The sequence below is a fragment of the Heterocephalus glaber genome, unplaced genomic scaffold, assembly GCF_053883595.1.
Source record: "Heterocephalus glaber isolate CG9 unplaced genomic scaffold, H.glaber_assembly_v1.0 deba00000818, whole genome shotgun sequence".
In the NCBI taxonomy this organism is placed as follows: Eukaryota; Metazoa; Chordata; class Mammalia; order Rodentia; family Bathyergidae; genus Heterocephalus; species Heterocephalus glaber.
In genome coordinates this window covers 14,038,340-14,056,971 of record NW_028258164.1, presented here as the reverse complement: position 1 = coordinate 14,056,971, position 18,632 = coordinate 14,038,340, and the positions used below count along the sequence as shown (strand labels likewise).

General features: G+C 59.5%; 1 protein-coding gene across 7 annotated transcripts in view; it reads left to right on the top strand.

Annotated features, from left to right (window-relative positions):
* Positions 1 to 18,203, top strand: part of Kcnh2 (potassium voltage-gated channel subfamily H member 2) — a 30,872-nt gene extending 12,669 nt beyond the window's left edge. For 5 of the 7 annotated variants that reach the window (XM_087207806.1, XM_004860398.3, XM_087207805.1 and 2 more), the window contains 13 exons: positions 3,863 to 4,027; positions 5,029 to 5,466; positions 6,132 to 6,343; positions 10,300 to 10,728; positions 11,513 to 11,900; positions 12,174 to 12,373; positions 12,790 to 13,042; positions 14,231 to 14,424; positions 14,748 to 14,847; positions 15,308 to 15,583; positions 15,676 to 15,862; positions 16,178 to 16,355; positions 17,655 to 18,203. In XM_087207806.1, coding sequence (XP_087063932.1) covers positions 3,863 to 4,027; positions 5,029 to 5,466; positions 6,132 to 6,343; positions 10,300 to 10,728; positions 11,513 to 11,900; positions 12,174 to 12,373; positions 12,790 to 13,042; positions 14,231 to 14,424; positions 14,748 to 14,847; positions 15,308 to 15,583; positions 15,676 to 15,862; positions 16,178 to 16,355; positions 17,655 to 17,804 — 3,170 coding nt within the window. In that variant the 3' untranslated portion in view covers positions 17,805 to 18,203. Of the gene's footprint in view, positions 1 to 840; positions 860 to 3,862; positions 4,028 to 5,028; positions 5,467 to 6,131; positions 6,344 to 7,470; positions 8,061 to 10,299; positions 10,729 to 11,512; positions 11,901 to 12,173; positions 12,374 to 12,789; positions 13,043 to 14,230; positions 14,425 to 14,747; positions 14,848 to 15,307; positions 15,584 to 15,675; positions 15,863 to 16,177; positions 16,356 to 17,654 lie in introns of those variants that run through there. The other 2 variants (XM_087207808.1, XM_004860399.3) reach the window with 2 other exon arrangements.
* Positions 18,204 to 18,632: the final 429 nt, after the last annotated feature.

Here is an 18,632-nt window from a genome sequence, read left to right as displayed (position 1 = left end):
GACCCTGGTGGGCTTAGGATGCTGGGCAGGGACGTGGGGCAGGGATTCCTCTCCAGGCGTGAGCAAGCATCATGTGATAGCAAGCCAGGGTTGTGTTCTGATGACAGGGAGCTTCTATGGGGTCCAGATGAGCTGGGTCCAATGTGGCTGGATGTGCCCAGGCCTGGTTCTCTTGAAAGGTCCCCTCTCTGCTTAGTGACCTGCAGTGAACCACATGACCTCTGAGGCTGCTGGGAGAGAGTGGCCACCTGCTGGCATGTGGTTGCCAGTCTGTGCCTGCCTTCCTTTCTGGGTCTCCATCCCTGGAGGGCCCGGCAGGGAGGGCTCCTCGCTCAAAGCTGGGTCCCTCCAGCTTGGCTGGGGCTGACAGGAAGAGGGTGGCAGGATGCTTTGGCATTAGCCACATAGCCAGGCTGGCCCAGGGGACTTGTCCATTGCTGAGACCTGCCCACCATGTCTTCCTCTCCTCCTTCTCAAGTTTATGGAGCGCTTCCTTGAGCCATTGTCCAAGCCCCCCAGATACTATATCATTTCAGTCCTGTGGCCCTGTGGGGTGGGCAGGATCACTTGTGTCACAGATGAGCACCATGGGAGGGTGAGTGGCTAGCTCCGGGACCCTTCAGAGTGATGACAATGCCACCTGACTGCACAGCCTGTGCCCCTTTCCCTCCCAGATGGGGAATCCTGCGTCTATCTGGTTGACCCCCTCCAGCTGCCTTGGCTGCCCCCTTCTTCCCCAGGTTCTTGCTGCTGGGGAGAGTGGGCCGTGCCTGCCACAGAGTGGCTCTCAGTGGAACTGCAGCCTCGCCTGGCTCCCGGCCACCTGGCCCTTCCTGAGGCCGCCTCTGAGCTGCCCTGGGTGAGCTGGGCCACTGGCGGGAGCCAGGGACAGTGGGAGGAAGAGGGGTGCAGGTGCGGGGCTGGGGTGCATGGGCACTCAGATGGCTGGTGTGCGCCTGGCCAACGGGGCCCCGGTGCGGCTCGGCCACGCAGCATCTCTTCTCTGCCAGACAGTTACTCACCTAGGACACCCACAGCTGCCTTTTGCTTTGGCCGATGCCCTGCTCCTTGTTCCTGGGCCTTGCCTCTGGCCTGGCTGACCTTCTCCTGCCCCCAGGGACTCCCACTTCCCATGCTTCCAGTCAGTGATGGGAAGGGGTCTGGCTGGCAGGCCTGGCAGAAAAGCTGGGCTGGGTGGTGCGGGTGCGGCAGCTTGCAAAGGACCGAGCCCACCAGACAGGTGAGACAGTGCTGCCGAGCCAGAGCCTACTGAAACCTTGCTTTCTTCCTTTCAACAATCCCCCACCAAGTCTCTGTCTGCTTCAGCCATCAGTGAGGGCTGGGGAGGGGCACAGTTTTGGAATAACCAGGCCTTTGACAAGATTACGTGCAAAGAAAAATTTCTTGAATGTCAACAAAGGGAGGGGACTGGGGTATCTGTGTGTGAGTGTGTCGGGGCGTGAGTAGAGAGTTATGCTGTGAGGGAGGCTTATCCTGGAGTTTCTGCACTGGGAGAGTTTTTTTGTTTTGTTTTGTGTTTTTGAGATGCCAGAGTCCTGGGGGCTGAGATGCCAGGGTCCTTGGCTGGGTAAGGCTTCAGGATGCTGAATCACCTGGACTGAAATGGGCATAGGGTGCCAGGGACTGAAAGTCAGAATTTCTAGGACCCTGTGTTGGGGGAAGAGTGCCCAAGCCATCTGGAAGGGCTGGGGTCCCCTTGGGTCCAGACTTGAGGCCTCCCTGAGATGGTTTCCTGGGTGAGGGCTTGGATTTCCAGGGTCCTAGGGTGAGCACTGGGGTCTCTGGAACTGAGGTTCCCTGGTCTCCGGCCTCTCCTTAGTCCGGAGGAGGCCAGACCCTGCTCAGGCCGCTGCTAGCCATCACCATATTAGGGCATAAACTCCAGGAGGCTGTCTGAGTGCCAAACAGGCTCCAGCTGGGTCCAGCCCCCTGCTGCTCCAACACCATAGCCATGTGTCAGAGGCTGGAGGTCAAGGGACAAGAGAAGCTGCTGGAGGGAGACCCAGGCCGGGCCCCTGAGCTCAGGTCCCGTGCAGAGCCCTGAGGGCCTGGGATGCAGTGAGTGGCAGGGCTGTAGGGCAGGCAGAGTTCTGACCAGCTCCTCCCAGGTCCGGCCGTCACCTTGGGGTCAACTGTTAGGTTGCTGGTCTGCATCACTCTCAGCCCCATCCTTAAGGAGCCTACCTGGAGCATGGCCAGCATGTCCTGGGAGCCAGGCCTGTGTGCCCCCCTGGGCTGTGATGTTGGCCCCCACCTCTCCTAACTGGTAGGTGTCAGGTACTGCCCCTAGTCCCAGGGGTGCCAGCTCTTCCCTGACTCAAATCTCCATAGCCAGCCATTTGTGGTCTGCAACAGGGCTGGAGTGACAAAGTACAGAGGGGAAGAGGTGAGCAGAAAGGACTGCATGGGACTGCACAACTCCCGACCCCCACTTTGACCACCATGGGTCCCCATTATTATAGGCTGGTTCCCATTATTCCAGGTGCAAAGCCCTGCAGAGGGAACATGGAGACTGAGAGGTACAGAAGGCAGAGGGGCAGAGAGGCAGAGGGGGAGGCGAGATGAGAAAAGACCCCCAAAGATAGGAGAAGAGGAACATGCCTGGGTCCCATGGAGGAGGACCGGGTGTCGCCATGCCCTCCTGATTCACCAAGGGTGACTTCCTGCGTGTGGGACTCTGAGCTGGGCCTTTGCTGGGCTGAGAGCTCAACTGAAGCGTCCTCTTAGAAATCAGCTTGTGTGTGGGCTGCTTGACAGGGAGCTGAGGGGAACCAGTGAGCTGACCTGGCCTAGCAGAAGGGCTCTGGGGACCAGAGAGAGACTGGGAGGGAGAAAATCAAGGACAGGGAGGAAGACAAGGAGAGCCAAATGAAAGATCTAGAAGCAGGGCTTTGGTGAAGGAGCAACGTTCTTTATTTCTGCTCTGTCACAGACCTGTACTTCTGTGAAACCCAAGAGTGCATGCTTGGCTGCTCTGGCAATGCCGAGTTGCTGTAAGGTCTCAAAACTCTTGCTTTCAGCTTCCGTACTTATCTTATTGTGACTGACACCATGGCTGAGAACCAGTCTTCAGAGAACAGAGGCAGAGACAGATGGCAACGGCCAGGCGTCGATAGTGCTCAGGACATGCCAGGCCTTGCCCCAAACACTTAGCATGTGTACATTTATTTAATCCTTGTGGCTCCTGGGAAAAGAGTTATTTTAATTCCCATTTTGTAGGTGAGGAAAATGAAGCACAAGGTGTTAAACAAGTTGGAGGCAACACATACAGCAATAAACAGTAGAGGCCAGATCTGAGCCCAGAGATTCAAGGCCTGTAGAGCTGGTGGGTTTTTCTTGTTTTTTTTTTTTTTTTTTTTTTTTTTTTTGAGACAATATGTAGTTCAGGCTGGTCTTGAACTCACTGTGGAGCCCAGGCTGGCCTCGAACTCATGGCAGTTCTCCTGCCTCAGCCTCCTGTGTCCTGGGATTACAGCCATGGGCTTGAACATGGGGCTGTACTGCTTTGAATGAGGGAAAAACAAAGGGTTGGGAAACAGATGAGAACACAGAGAAAGAAGGATCATAAGCCAGTGAGAATAAAGCACATAGGGAAAGAGGGCTAGAGAAATGGGTCAGCAGAGAGGAAGGCAAGTGACAGTCCGGAGCAGAGTGAGGGACAGCACGCAGACTGGCAAGCACGCGGCCGGGGGCGGGTCAGGTGGGGAATCATGCTGGGGGTTCTGGGGGGAGGTGGAAGTGACTAGGTCCTTTTGGTCTTGGGGCTCCGTCCAGGCCAGTTTTGTAGCCTGCACCCTGGGGGCACTGATGCCACCATGGCTGTGTCCTCTGTTCTCTGCAGGGAGCTGCTTCCTGTGTCTGGTGGATGTGGTGCCTGTGAAGAACGAGGATGGAGCTGTCATCATGTTCATCCTCAACTTCGAAGTGGTGATGGAGAAGGACATGGCGGGGTCCCCAGCAAGAGACACCAATCACCGGGCCCCCCCCCCCAGCTGGCTGGCACCTGGTAAGTGCAGCAGCTAAGTCTGGACAGTCAGGTGGAGGGACAGGGCCCGAAATCACGAATCCTCAGGGCAGGGAGTCTGCCCAGTCCTCCTGAGGAGTGGTCCTCCGGACACTTTTGAGCAGCCTGATGGCCCTGGGTCCTGGAGAGAGGCTTTCTCTGCTTGTCTCATGGTCTCAGATCCCCTTCTCTCTCTTTCTGTGGAGTTCTCACCCTCTGGTCCCGGATCCTTGCCTGGCCAAGTCCCCGGAGTGGCCTTGGCTAGTGGAGAAGAAGATGTGTAGGAGGCTCACTTGGCCTCACCTCTTCCTGACCCAAAGGCTCAGAAACCCTGCCTCCCCCAGGATGGCTTCTTTGGTTTAATTTTTCCAGGACAAAAGGGTTCACCCCTTGGTATCTCAAGCTCTGACACGGCGTTAATGACACTGGCTTCTGGGTGCGGGCTGCCAGATGACAGGGAATGGGAGTAAGCCAGGGGTATCATTCCCCCTCAGGCACAGGCCCAGCACTGTTATGTGACCCCAGCAGGTCACCAAGGCATCTGGGCTCCCTCCTGTCTAAAATGGAGGTGATAGGTCCGGTGTGGTGGCACAGGCCTGTAATCTCAGCACTCAGGAGGCTGAGGCAGGAAGATCACTGTGAGTTTGAGGCCAGCCTGGGTTCCATAGTGAGTTCAAGGTGAGCCTGAACTACATAGTGAGGCCTTGTCTCAAAAAAACAAGAACAAATTTAAAAATAAAAGTGGAGACAGTGGCACCCAGCAGTGCAGTTGTGGGAATCAGGGAGGGCTTGACTTCAGACTTCCAGCCTGAAGCTTGGCTGGAATTGGGAGTTGATTAGGATTAGGCTTCAATAAGATTGCCTGGTCTTTGGGAACTGAGTTCTGTGCATGGGATTGGGGCTGCCTCTGTCATGGTCCCTGGCTCCCCTTGGCCAGGACTCCAGCTCTTGTGCCCTCTGGAGCAGCTGCGGTCCTCACATCACTGGGCTCCCTCCTCCCACAGGCCGCGCCAAGACCTTCCGGCTGAAGCTGCCTGCGCTGCTGGCCTTGACTGCCAGGGAGTCGTCATCTGTGCGGCCGGGGGGCACAGGTGGCGCCCCAGGGGCTGTGGTGGTAGACGTGGACCTGACGCCTGCGGTGCCCAGCAGCGAGTCACTGGCCCTGGACGAGGTGTCGGCCTTGGACAACCACGTGGTGGGGCTGGCGGAGGAGCGGCGTGCGCTGGTGGCCCCGGGCTCGCTGCCCACCGGTGTGCCAGGCCCTGCACACACCTCGCCCAGGGCGCACAGCCTCAACCCTGATGCCTCGGGCTCCAGTTGCAGCTTGGCCAGGACACGATCCCGGGAGAGCTGTGCCAGCGTGCGACGGGCCTCCTCGGCTGACGACATTGAGGCCATGCGTGCTGGGGCGCTGTCCCCGCCACCGCGCCATGCCAGCACTGGTGAGGGCATATGCCCAGCCAACTGCCTTGCCCTGGCCCCACCAGGCCTGCCTGGTGCCAGGCTCTCCCTCCTCCCTCTCCCCTATGTCCTGGGGGCCTGGGAGCCTGGGAGATGGAAATCCTATTAAGCACTTATTTAATCTCATTAAGTGGCCTTTTACTCTATTAAACGTCCATTCATCCCATTACATTCTTCCACTCACAGAGACCTTGTTGGCGCATGGAGCCAGCTGTGCCAGGACGTCCTGTAGCAGGGATGACCATGGGGACTGGGAAGGACAGGAGAGGCCCAGGGGGCTCCTGACACTACCTGGCCTGTGTTTGCAGTACTCACTGAACAGGCCCTTTCTACATCTCATGGTTGCATCATGCCCTGCTTCTGTAAAATGAGGAGGGGCTGATCCTTGTTGGTTTCCATGACTGCGGGTCTCCTGAGCTGACCTTGTTGGCCAGGCAGGGCCTGGGCTCCACCCTAACCTCTGACAGGATAGCATCTTTTTTTTTTTTTGGTACCAGGGATTGAACTTGGGTCCTTTCACTTGCGCTGCAGGCAGTGAAACCACTGAGCTAAATCCCCAGCCCTCCAGGCTAACCTCTGTATTGAGGGTCTGCTCTCCTCTGCCCCTGGCCTGCCCTCCTGACCCCGCTTTGCCTCTCCACCCCAGGGGCCATGCATCCCCTGCGCAGCGGCCTGCTAAACTCCACCTCAGACTCGGACCTCGTGCGCTACCGCACCATTAGCAAGATCCCCCAAATCACTCTCAACTTTGTGGACCTCAAGGGTGAGCCCTTCTTGGCCTCACCCACCAGTGACCGGGAGATCATAGCACCCAAGATAAAGGATCGGACTCACAATGTCACTGAGAAGGTCACCCAGGTAGGTGCCCAGTTGCCTGGCTTCTCCTCACTTTGGGGGAGCTTCCAGGGCAAGGAGGGGAGCCGGCTGTGGTCAGAGGTGGGGTGGGGGCCTACTCGTGAGGACCTGCTGGCGGTGAGGAGATGAGGTCCTGGCGAGAGGGGTACTGGAGGGGAGGCAGCCTTGGGATGGCAGACGCAGATGGCTTGATGGGCGTGTGACTGGAGCACACAGGGCGAGGACAGGACGTTTGAGGCTGGGGACGTGGGGGAGCCAAGGTGGGTGGGAGGATCCAGCAGGAGGAGGCTTCTAACTGGAAGGGGCCACAGAGGTCAAGGTCAGGAGGGTCCCGATTCTGCTAGGCTGAGGTAGGGCAGGCGGTGGGTGGCCATGTGAGGGTAGCCTGGAGGGGCCTGTCTTGTCCCCACAGCACAAGAGAGGAGTTTCCTTCCCACGTGGAGTGGGGTGGGGCTGTGGGCGCAAAGATTCAGAGGGATCAAGTCCCCGAATCCTGCGCCAGAGAAAACCACCAGCCTCAGGGCATTGGCTAATGTGACCCATTGCAGGGCCAGCCTGGTTCTCCATCTACTGGCAGCAGGGTGGTCCCAGGCCAGCCCCAGAGGGCCAGGAGTAGGGTCCTGCATTGAGTGAGGGAGGAGCTCAGGCTGGCAGAGGATCCTGTCCCTAGCTTCCCCTTCTGGCCTCAGGCACAGCGGCTGCCTGAGTGGCCCATGTGAGGAGCTGCCCCGCTCTGGCCTCCTTGGCCAGCGTCCTAGCCCTGCTCCTGCTGCCTCTGACTCTGAGTCCTTGCCAGGTCTCCATCCCCTTGGCCTTGACTCCAGAATGTCCCCCATCACCCTAGGCCCTTTTCTGGAAGCCTCCCCCTCTCCCCACTGGTTCCTGGGTCTCTGTTCCTACCTGGGCCCCTGGCATGTGCCTTGCTCCCATGACAGTGGCATGTGCCTGCATGTCAGTGTGTCGTGCGTTTGCCTCTGTATGTGTCTGGGTATGGTGCCCTGCCCGTCACTGGGCGTCTCTCCATTTCTGAGTGTCTCTGTCTGACTCTGGCTGGCTCGGCACTGGCCTGGCAGGGCGGGGGTGTCGGGGAGACCATTAATCTGTGGTGACAGGCCAAGCTGCCGGGTGGAGGGGGAGGGGCAAGGGCTGCAGGAGCGGCTGCAGCAGGAGCCAGAGCTGGCCTCGGGGGAGGGGGCCGCTGGCTGGGCACGGGGTGGAGGGGCGGGCACGGGCGGGGTGCGGGGGAGCCCAGTGTGGTGGGGTGGGGACCTGGGAGGAGGAGGGGCTGGCCGGAGGAACCACCTCGGTTCCCACCGCAACTGCTGGGCTGGCGGCAGGCGAGCAGAGCACAGTACCCGGGTGGCTGGGCCCACACCAGGGGGCCATGGGCAGTGCCAGCCAGGCAGGCTACAGCCCACACTCACTGCCCAGGTGACCCCAGCCCCGGGGCCCAGCTCCTGGCATCCTGGCTTCATGCCAGAGGTGGCCCCGGCTGCCATTCGGCCAGCTCTGGGGGTGCAGCTTGGGCTGGGAGTGCTGCTGGGGTGCCAGTGAGGTGCTGGCCAGGCCCTCAGGCCTCAGGGCAGGCAAGCTGGGGGCAGCCAAGCCCTCCATGGCGGCCCCAGCAGGGAAGGCGAGTGGGACTGGGGCTCTGCGGCCCAGGACCCAGAAGGGCCGCATGAGGCGGGCTGTTCGCATCTCCAGCCTGGTGGCCCAGGAGGTAGGTGACTCAGCCCCTCCCCCTTCTTTCCGGGGCTGGGGCACTGAGGCGGAGGATGTGGCCCAGAGGGCGCTGGCCCCAGGCTGGGAGAGGGCTTCCATAAGAAGGGTGTTTGGGGAGCCCTGGGGTCTGCCACCAGACTCGCTGTCTTCGCAGCCTGGGGGACTCGGGTTCCTAGGGTTTCCCTTCCTGGGCGGCCTCTCCCACTCGCTCCTGTGGCTTGAAATGCAAAGGGAGGAAAGGGACAACAGGGATCAGATGGGTGCCCAGCGAGGGTGGCGGAGCGATGGAGGGAGGCAAAGAGCCGCTGGGCAGGGCCACCAAGACGGTGGTGGGCAACAGCCAGCCAGGCCTGGCGCGGAAGCGCTCGGCTCCCGCCCTTTGTGCTGGGGGTGGACCCTTGTGGGCAGAGGAGGCTTGGCCTGCATTCAGGGAGTCTGAGGAAGCGGGGAGCAGAGAGCACTGGATGAGTGGTGAGGGTACACAGGCCCCAGGCTGGTGATTAGTTCCCCTCCTCAGCCCTAGAGCCACCCTCTGTACCCCAAGTGGCTCTCCTCTTCTTCCTCAGAGCCTAGAAGGGGCCCTGCTACCCACCTCCCCCACGCTCGACTCCCCTCTGCCTGGGCTCATAGGCTCCTTCCAGCCGGGGCACAGGTACACATAGGGTTCTTCTCACCCACAGGACAGGACCCAAGGTTGGATCAGTGTTCTACGGGCCCATGCATCAAGGGGGTTCCATACCTGGCCCAAGGCTGGCGCTGGGGGAGATGAGGCTGGTGGATCCACACTTTGCATCCCATTCATACCCTACACGTGTGTGCTTATTTGCAGTGGGGCTGCGGCCAGATTTGGGGGCAGGATTGCTGCTGTCCTGGGTGCTCCAGCAAAGTCCCTATGGCCTGATACCACAGGCACGAGGAGGGGTCCTATTCCAGGGCAGCTACCATCTTCTGCCACTTGTCTGGGTCCTGGCCAGTTCCTTTTCCAATTCCCACTTGACCCCTGAAAGACCACCGTACCATGCACATTTGCTGTTTGACTTAGGGAAAGGCCACTTGGGCTGCTGGCTGTCCACAGGCTCCTTACCTGCCCCAGACCCAAGCCGCTTTTCCCCGCTTCTCCTGGGATGCTGTGTCATCCCATGGTGGCCAGACTCCTATGACTCATCTTAGCCCCTAGTTATTTCCCCTAAGGAGATGCTTTCCAAACAGCCCCGCCTGTGCAGGGTGCCAGGGAACGCTGCTTGTGTATGAATGGAGTCACTGGGACTCCATCCGGTTCAGAGGCCCAAAGCCAGCCACTGCTGGGACTCAGTGCTTCTGGGGGCTAGAGAAGGCCTTCGGTCCAGCTGCCCAAGGGGCACAGAGCCGAGGTGGGGGCATTTGGGAAGAGGCTGTTGGGTTGCTTCAGATGTCTCTGACAGAGGGTTCTGAGGGCAGGGTCAGACACAGAGGGACACACAGAGGGACAGACAGAGGCTTCTGGGACAGTGTGGAAAGCTGGCCTAGTTCTTCCTAGTTTGGCTTGGGAGGAAGTATGGTATTGCCCGCTGGTCTGGGCAGCTGTGCCCAGGACTGCCCCAGGCAATCTTGTGCCTGTTCTGCTATGGACTCCTCTGTGCTGGGCTGTGTCCTCTGTGTCCCTGGAAAAGTGTGGGAGGCTGCCCTGGGGAGAGAAGGGGCTGGGAGAGCAGGCGGGAGTGTCTTGGTCCATCTCCCCAAAAGGAGGGCCCCAAGACTGGGTTGCTGGTGTCCTTGGGCTGGTGGCATGAAGGACCTGGCAGGGAACTTCAGTGACCATTTTGTGTTAGGACTCTGGCCATTGCCCAGGCTGGGAGCTGTGGTCCTGGACATTTTTCTGGACTGAGACTAGGTGTGTGTGTGTGTGTGTGTTTTGAGGATGTGGGGAAGATTGCATGGTGCCAGTTACAGTCCAAGGGTCTGGTCTGCATTGCTAGTGGGTAGTGATACCAGAGTTTACTGTGGGGTGCACTGATTTTGAGTATCTGGGAGCTGTTAGAACTGCGTGGAGCCACAGCCGGGAGGGCCGTATGCTGTGTGGCATTCTAGTGTGGGAACTCTAGTGCCCAGCTCTGGGGGTGGTTAGTAGCTCTGGCTCCTTGGCTGAGGGGTGAGCATTCTGATGGAAATATTTTGGCTTCCCCTTATGCTCCTTGGCCCTAGCCTTGAGGTCCTACACCTGTCCCCATGCTTCACCTGTACCTTCCTCACCCACCCAGGTCCTGTCCCTGGGTGCTGATGTGCTCCCCGAGTACAAGCTGCAAGCGCCGCGCATCCACCGCTGGACCATCCTGCACTATAGCCCCTTCAAGGCTGTGTGGGACTGGCTCATCCTGCTGCTGGTCATCTACACGGCTGTCTTCACGCCCTACTCAGCTGCCTTCCTGTTGAAGGAGACCGAAGAGGGCCCCCAGGCCCCCGACTGTGGCTATGCCTGCCAGCCGCTGGCTGTGGTGGACCTCATCGTGGACATCATGTTCATCGTGGACATCTTAATCAACTTCCGCACCACCTATGTCAATGCCAACGAGGAGGTGGTCAGCCACCCTGGCCGCATTGCCGTCCACTACTTCAAGGGCTGGTTTCTCATTGACATGGTGGCTGCCATCCCCTTCGACTTACTCATCTTCGGCTCCGGCTCCGAGGAGGTGGGATTGGTGGGGAGGCAGAGAGAGGGAGGAAGGGGAAGAGAGGCCAGGACGGTGTGGGAGGTAGTGGGGTGAAGGAGGCGGCGACAGAAAGTGAGAGCTGCACAGATAGCTCAGTAATGGAGCGCTCAGTCCTTCTCTCTGTATGAGCTGCCCACAGAGTTTTAGGGAGTCAGGGGCTCCTTTTCCGATTTGTGTACTGAAAGGGATCACTATTTTCTAATTTACACATGAGTGCCCTAGAATCTAGTGGGAGGCACATTGGGGTGACTGTTGCACCTTTTGGGACCCTCATTTTTTTTTTTTTTTTTTTTTGGTACCGGGGATCGAACTCGGGACCTTGCACTTGCGAGGCAGGTGTCGGAACCACTGAGCTAAATCCCCGGCCCTCATTTTTGTTTTTGAGATAGGGTCTCACTATATAGTTCAGGCTGGCCTTGAACTCACTATATAGCCCAGACTGGCCTCAAACTCGAAGCAATCCTCCTACCTCAGCCTGAGTGCTGGGATGACAGGCGGGTGCCATCATGCCCAGCTGGGTCCCCTTTTCCTCATTCTCACTATGGGGCTGTGACCCTGTTGTCTTAAAGCTGGCACAGAGATTAATGTGACATCTATGCTGGGGGCAGTCACGGAGGTGCTTCATACAAGGTGGCTTCGATGAGTAGGAAGATGTTCCGGGAGCAAGTCCTTGGAAGCTTTCCTCCAGCATTCTCTCCAAGGCTTCATTGTCCCCTGCTCCTCATTTGCCTACACCCTGACTGTGCCCTCTCTTGGCCTTCAGCTCATTGGGCTGCTGAAAACTGCACGGCTGCTGCGGCTGGTGCGTGTGGCACGGAAGCTGGACCGCTACTCAGAGTACGGGGCAGCGGTGCTGTTCCTGCTCATGTGCACCTTTGCTCTCATCGCACACTGGCTGGCCTGCATCTGGTATGCCATCGGCAATATGGAGCAGCCGGACGTGAACGCGCGCATCGGCTGGCTGCACAACCTGGGTGACCAGATAGGCAAGCCCTACAATAGCAGCGGCTTAGGTGGGCCATCCATCAAGGACAAGTACGTCACGGCGCTCTACTTCACCTTCAGCAGCCTGACCAGTGTGGGCTTCGGCAACGTCTCGCCCAATACCAATTCGGAGAAGATCTTCTCCATCTGTGTCATGCTCATTGGCTGTGAGTGCACCCTGGGCATGGGCAGGGGTGGCGGGGAAGAGCCTGGGTGGAGCAGAGAGCTGAGGCTAGAGGCCCCCACCACGTAGAGACTCTAGGGCCCACCAACATGACACGATTTGGAGTCTGGGACACCAGGGCACGAGAACCCTGGCGTGTTTGAGTGTGTGTATGTGTATAGCCACTCTCAGACTGAGAGGTGACCTGACTGCAGGTCCCCATGGGCGGGCGGGGCCCCTGTGGATACTGACGACCCCACTCACCCACGCCCCCCAGCCCTCATGTATGCCAGCATCTTCGGCAATGTGTCGGCCATCATCCAGCGGCTGTACTCGGGCACAGCCCGCTACCACACGCAGATGCTCCGTGTTCGGGAGTTCATCCGCTTCCACCAGATCCCCAACCCACTTCGCCAGCGCCTGGAGGAGTACTTCCAGCACGCCTGGTCCTACACCAATGGCATCGACATGAATGCGGTGAGGCACTGGTAGGGAGGGTCAGATGCTTGTGATTAGTGCTAAGAAGGACTCTGGGGAGCATGGTGCTTCCTTCTGCCCACCAGCAAACTGAAGCCCCAGGGCCTTGTCCTGGGAAAGCTCTCCCTTTGAAGCAGGCACTGTACCGGGCCCTTCACATAGGCAATGGTGTTAAATCTTACTTACAGCTGGAGGCAGGAATTCGTCCTGCACTTACCCTGAGAGTGTGGAGGTCTAGAGACCAAGGGTGCCCAGCCAGAGGTGGTGCAGCCGGAGTGGGAACCCAGGTGCTGCCCAAGATACTCTGGGGGCACTCTGGATCTGGGGCCTAGAGGAGGAGATGGAGGTGTGGGCAGTGCTGGGGTGCGGGCAGTATCTCAGGTGACGGTGTCCTGAGCCGTCCCACCCTCCTGCAGGTGCTGAAGGGCTTCCCTGAGTGCCTGCAGGCTGACATCTGCCTGCACCTGAACCGCTCGCTGCTGCAGCACTGCAAGCCTTTCCGAGGGGCCACCAAGGGCTGCCTGCGAGCCCTGGCCATGAAGTTCAAGACCACGCATGCACCGCCAGGGGACACCCTGGTGCACGCCGGGGACCTGCTCACCGCTCTCTACTTCATCTCCCGTGGCTCCATTGAGATCCTGCGGGGCGATGTCGTAGTGGCCATATTGGGTACGGTTTGCTGGTGGATAGAGAACGGGAAATGACCGCCAAAGCCCAGAGAGGCCTCAGACCTCTGAATACCTGGTCATTGAGGACCTGGGGCTGCTGTCAAGGTCTTGCGTTCTTTTAACTCACCCAAGCTTAGGCCTTCCAGAGGGGGCAGCAGAGAGAAGCCCCCCAGGGTATAGGGTATAGAATTCTGGGGGCTCCCGGATTCCCCTGAATTTCAGGGAGCTTTGTGATCTCCCCACAGGCAGACACTTCTTACTTCCTTAAAGTAGGGCCAAATGTAGATGCTCCAAGCGAGCAGCGGAGAGGCAAGTGTGAACCTGGAGGCTGTGCGTAGATTTTGCTAGGGCCGGGTGGTTCCCTGCAGCCTCGTGTGATATAACCATGCCAGGACCTTTGCTATGTCCAGAGGAAGGGAGTCCTGCCACTTCCCCTCACACGGCCCTTCCATCCTTCCCTGGCCCACCCGTGCACGTGTGTCTGCACACTGGGGATTTCTTGCCCTTGCCTGTCTTTTATTTCTCCCTGCATGCCTTAGGGACAGAGGCATCAAATGATTTTGACCATGGCTCACAGTAGAACATTCTAGGTTTTTAAAAAGTATTTTTTTTCTTAGTCCATGTTTGCAGTCCATAATGGTTGTATTCCTCATAAGTCGGTACCTGTGCATAGCACATCTTAATTCTTTGTATATCTCCTTCCTTTCTTCTCCCTCTCAGAGATTTTTATTTCTCAGTTCAGCACAAACACATACATCTACTCTCCAAGCACCCCCTGCAAGAGCTAACTCAAGTTTGACTACGCAGCAGAACATGTGGTCCATTGTGTTCGTTTCCCTCCTGAGCCGAAATAAGCTGCACTATATTGTTTTCTCTCAGTTACGCAAATGCTGGTCCTGCTTCACTGCTGCATTCTCATCTGCAGTTTGAAGAGCATGCCTCTGGGTGCAGCTGTTGACTACGAGAGTGTCTGGGACATGGGGCTAGGGGTTAATAGTAGGATTACAACCGAAGGAATTCAGGGCCACAGGCAGCTGGGGTGGTCCTTCTGCCTGGGCCCTCCTTGCTGGGAGACCCAAGGTTCCTGGCCCCTTCTCCTCAGGCACTGCAGGCAGAGTGGCAGCTGCCTGCTGGGGCCTGTGATGCTGGACCCATGGGCTGAGGTCTCTGTCCTCTCTGTGTTCCCCAGGGAAGAATGACATCTTTGGAGAGCCTCTGAACCTATACGCACGGCCTGGCAAGTCCAACGGGGACGTACGGGCCCTCACCTACTGCGACCTGCACAAGATCCATCGGGACGACCTGCTGGAGGTGCTGGACATGTACCCCGAGTTCTCAGACCACTTCTGGTCCAGCCTGGAGATCACCTTCAACCTTCGAGATGTGAGTGGGACATCCGAAGCTGGCCTCTGTCCCCAGGAGAGCTGCCTGCCCCTCCTGCTGTGAGGCTGCCCCTTCACTGAGTGAGCTCGAAGGTGCAGTTTCTCTGCCTCGTTTTCCCTGCCTGTCAGGTCATACTACAGTCATACCAGGTTGTGAAAGTCCCACATCAGGCCTGGCCCTGGGGCAGAGATCAAGGAGGTGGGGGATGGCATGGGGGTGGGGTGGGATTCCCCAGAGCAGGAGGCTCAGGCCCACTGCTTCTGTGTTAACAAGGGGTCAGGCCTGAGGGTGGTGATGGGCCCTGATGCTGCTCTTGGTTCCAGACCAACATGATCCCGGGTTCTCCTGGCAGCACAGAGTTAGAGGGCGGCTTCAACAGGCAACGAAAGCGCAAGCTGTCCTTCCGAAGGCGCACGGACAAGGGTGAGGTGGGCAAGGGGCGGGCTGGGAGGGGAGAGTGGGCCCGGGGAACCTGGACCTTCCTGTCCCTTCCACGGTGCCCACTCCTCACTCCAGCAGTCTGAACAGCCAGCCTTTCTGGCCCCCTTGAGCTGATGGCTACTGCAGGAAGCCCTCTCCTCAGCTCCAGGGCAGGTGAAGGGCTGTTTGGTCCTCACAGGGGTGGGCTCTTGGTGGGCACTGCCTTGAGCTGAGGAAGCGGGTAGATGCAGGACAAACGAGGGCAAGGGGCCAGCCTCAGGGTGTCTCAGGCAGCCCCACCCAGCAGTGACACCGCAGGTGCCCAGGAGTCCCTGGAGTTCTCCGTGTGCTCAGGAGTGGAGAGAGCTGCCTGGGGCACCCCCGGCCTGGACCCCCACCCCTCCTCCTCCTCCTCTCCCCTCCCTTCCCCCTGAGGCCCGATTTCTTTCCCCCCACCCCACAGACCCTGAGCAGCCTGGGGAGGTGGCAGCCTTGGGGCCAGGAGGGGCAGGTGGAGGGCCAAGCGGCTGGGGCCCGCCAGGGACTACGTGGGGGGACAGCCCGTCCAGCGGCCCCTCCAGCCCGGAGAGCAGCGAGGATGAGGGCCCGGGCCTCAGCTCCAGCCCCCTGCGCCTGGTGCCCTTCTCCAGCCCGAGGCCTCCTGGGGAGCCACGGGGCGGGGAGCCGCTGACCGAGGATGGAGACAAGAGCAGCAGCGATGCGTGCAACCCCCTGTCCGGTAGGGGCGGGGCGGGGCTGCAGGGCCGGGCGGCGGGGGCGTGGCGGGCGTAGCCTTTCGCTCCAGCCTCACCTCTGCTCCCCTTGCCGCAGGCGCCTTCTCCGGGGTTTCCAACATTTTCAGCTTCTGGGGGGACAGTCGGGGCCGCCAGTACCAGGAGCTGCCTCGATGCCCCGCCCCCACCCCCAGCCTCCTCAACATCCCTCTGTCCAGCCCGGGCAGGCGGCCCCGGGGTGACGTGGAGAGCAGGCTGGATGCCCTGCAGCGGCAGCTCAACAGGTAGGGATAGGGAGAGTGACCCAGGTGGGTAACATGGCCTGGGCTGCAGTGAGGGCATAGGAGTCTGCTCTTCCGTCTCCTGGTGGTGTCCTGGGGCAAAGGGAGAGAGTTTTGCTGAGTCTTGGCCTGTCTGTGACTCCCTTCTCCACTCCAGGCTGAGCCAGGGCTACCCACACCCAGGAGGCAGAGGGATCCTGGGGTTGACCAGCTGCCCTGCTCCCAGCAGGTCCCAGAGTTAGTGCCTGGCATCTCCATTTCCCTGCCCTATCTTCCTGCTCTGGGACACAAGTTTGCCTGCTCTCCTTCTTGGCCCAGGCTGGAGACCCGGCTGAGTGCAGACATGGCCACTGTCCTGCAGCTGCTACAGAGACAAATGACACTGGTCCCACCGGCCTACAGTGCTGTGACCACCCCGGGGCCCGGCCCCACTGCCACCTCTCCCTTGCTGCCCATCAGCCCCGCCCCCACCCTCACCCTGGACTCGATTTCTCAGGTGAGTTCCGAGCCCTTCTCCCCAGGGCCCTGGCACCCCAGCCTGCCTTTTCTGCCCTACCTTGTCTGTTTGCTGTGTCTTCAAACTCGTCTGCCACCCTGTCTGCCCCAGCCTCCCATCACCCTGTTTCTGCCCTCCTGTCACCCAGGAGCAAGGGACCAGGGGGGCCCCTGGGACTGGAAACTGGCAGCAGAGTGTCCTGGGCTCCCCTGGCTTTATCTGCAGGTCCAGACCTGACAGTGCGGCCTGAGCCTGGGGCTGGGGTGGAGTGGCCCCTGCCCCCTGCTCTGGTCTTACTCGCTGCCCGTCCTGCCCCCCTCACCCCCCTGCCCGCTCTGACTGTGTCACAGAGCTGTCTTGAAGGCTGCTGGTGATTGCACTGTATTGAGGCCAAGCCTGGGGGCCAACACCTCCTGGTCCTGCTGGGGGTGGGTCTCAGGTGCCCTTTGGCATCTCCTGAAAGGACATGGTGTGTTCCTGGCCTGACTGTACCAGTTCCTGAGGGTGAAGAAGGGGTTCCTCCAAGTCCCAGAGGCGGCCTGGGATCTGCACCCCACCTCCTGCCTCTGGCACGGCTCCCCCTCCCATATGCTGCCTGCTCCTGTTTGCAGACACCAGGGCCCACGTCAGCAAATGTGCCAGTCTCCCTTCACAGCCTCCCCCGCAGGGATCTCACCAGCAACGCGTCAGCACCCACAAACCCCTCCCGCCTGCCCTGGCGCTCTCCCTGGCCTTCAGAAGCCTGGCCGCCAGCCTGCCTCCAACTCTAGGTCCTGGAGTTCTTTCTAGAACCAAAGGAAGGAACATCGTCTCTCTGTCCCTGCTTCTGTCCCAACTCAGAGCCTCCTTATTCCAGGTTGGGTTTGGATCCAGCTGCCATGTTCCCTGAGATGAAAGAGGCTATGGCCTCGAGTCTTCCTGACCAGGGGCCAGGCTCCTGGGTTAAGTGGAGGCCCCTCAGCTGCTCCTTGCTCCTGGCTCTTGCCCTGAGAGTGCATACCTGCTTCCAGCCACCTGCCTCTCCTTAGTGGTCCCTGTCCTTTTCTGTCTGCCAGGACCTTTCTCCTTGACCCTCCAGAGCCCTCTGGTGGCCACTTGACCCTCTTCTCTGTGGCCTGGGTTCTCCTGTCCCCTTGCCCCCCTTTCTTCTCCCTGGCCTCCCTGCCTGCTTACGCTCTGTTCTTTCTTTTCTGTTTTTTTTCTTCTGGTACCGGGGATCAAACTTGGGACCTTAAGCTTGCAAGGCAGGTGGAACCACTGAGCTAAATCCCAGCCCTACACTCTGTTCTTTCTTTGCAGGTTTCCCAGTGTGTGGCGTTCGAGGAGCTTCCCCCTGGAGCCCCAGAACTCCCCCAAGATGGCCCCACTCGACGCCTTTCCCTGCCCGGCCAGCTGGGGGCCCTCACCTCCCAGCCCCTGCACAGACATGGCTCAGACCCAGGCAGTTAGTGAGGCTGCCTGGTGTGGACACATGGCTCACCCAGGGTTCTGCGCACCGCCTGGCTGCTCCCCTCAGAGGCCCTGCCCAGGAGGCCCTGGTCGTGGAGGGGATACTGGTGAAGGAGCAGCTCCTCCCCCACCCTTGGGACCATCTTCTGCTGCAGTCCCCTGGGCCCCACTGGGAGGGGCAGGGGCAGGGACCGGCAGTGGACAGGGGGTCTGTGGTCCCCCCATTGCCCTGGGGGCATTAGCTGGTCTAACTGCCCGGAGGCACCTGGCCCTGGGCCTTAGGCACCTCAAGGACTTTTCTGCTATTTACTGCTCTTATTGTTAAGGATAATAATTAAGGATCATATGAATAATTAATGAAGATGCTGATGACTATGAATAATAAATAATTATCTTGAAGCAACTCTGTGGTTCTGGGAGGGTACAGCCAGCACCTGCTCTGAATCATGTTCAAGTTCTGGGGGCCGGGATCCAGGTCTGCCTGGGGACTGGGGTCTGTGGGGCCACCCACATATCTGGGGCGGTGTGTGCAGCGGAAGGCCCTCCCTGGGGGTGCACACAGCCCATCCTCAGGCCTGCCCGTGTGGCCCTGGACTCAGGGTAGCAAAGAACCAGGTGGCCTCTTTGGATTTAGAGATGTCCTGGTGGTCTGCTTCCCACCCGGCCCAGACCCTTGGCCATGCAGCTTTGTTGGGAGGCCCACCGACCCCCAAAGCTGCCCCACACTGAGGCCACCATACACTTGTTCCCCTTACGGAGGCTGCCATGCTCTTGTCCCCCTTACATACTTGATGAGACCAGCCTCACACTGGCCCTAACTTGGCACTT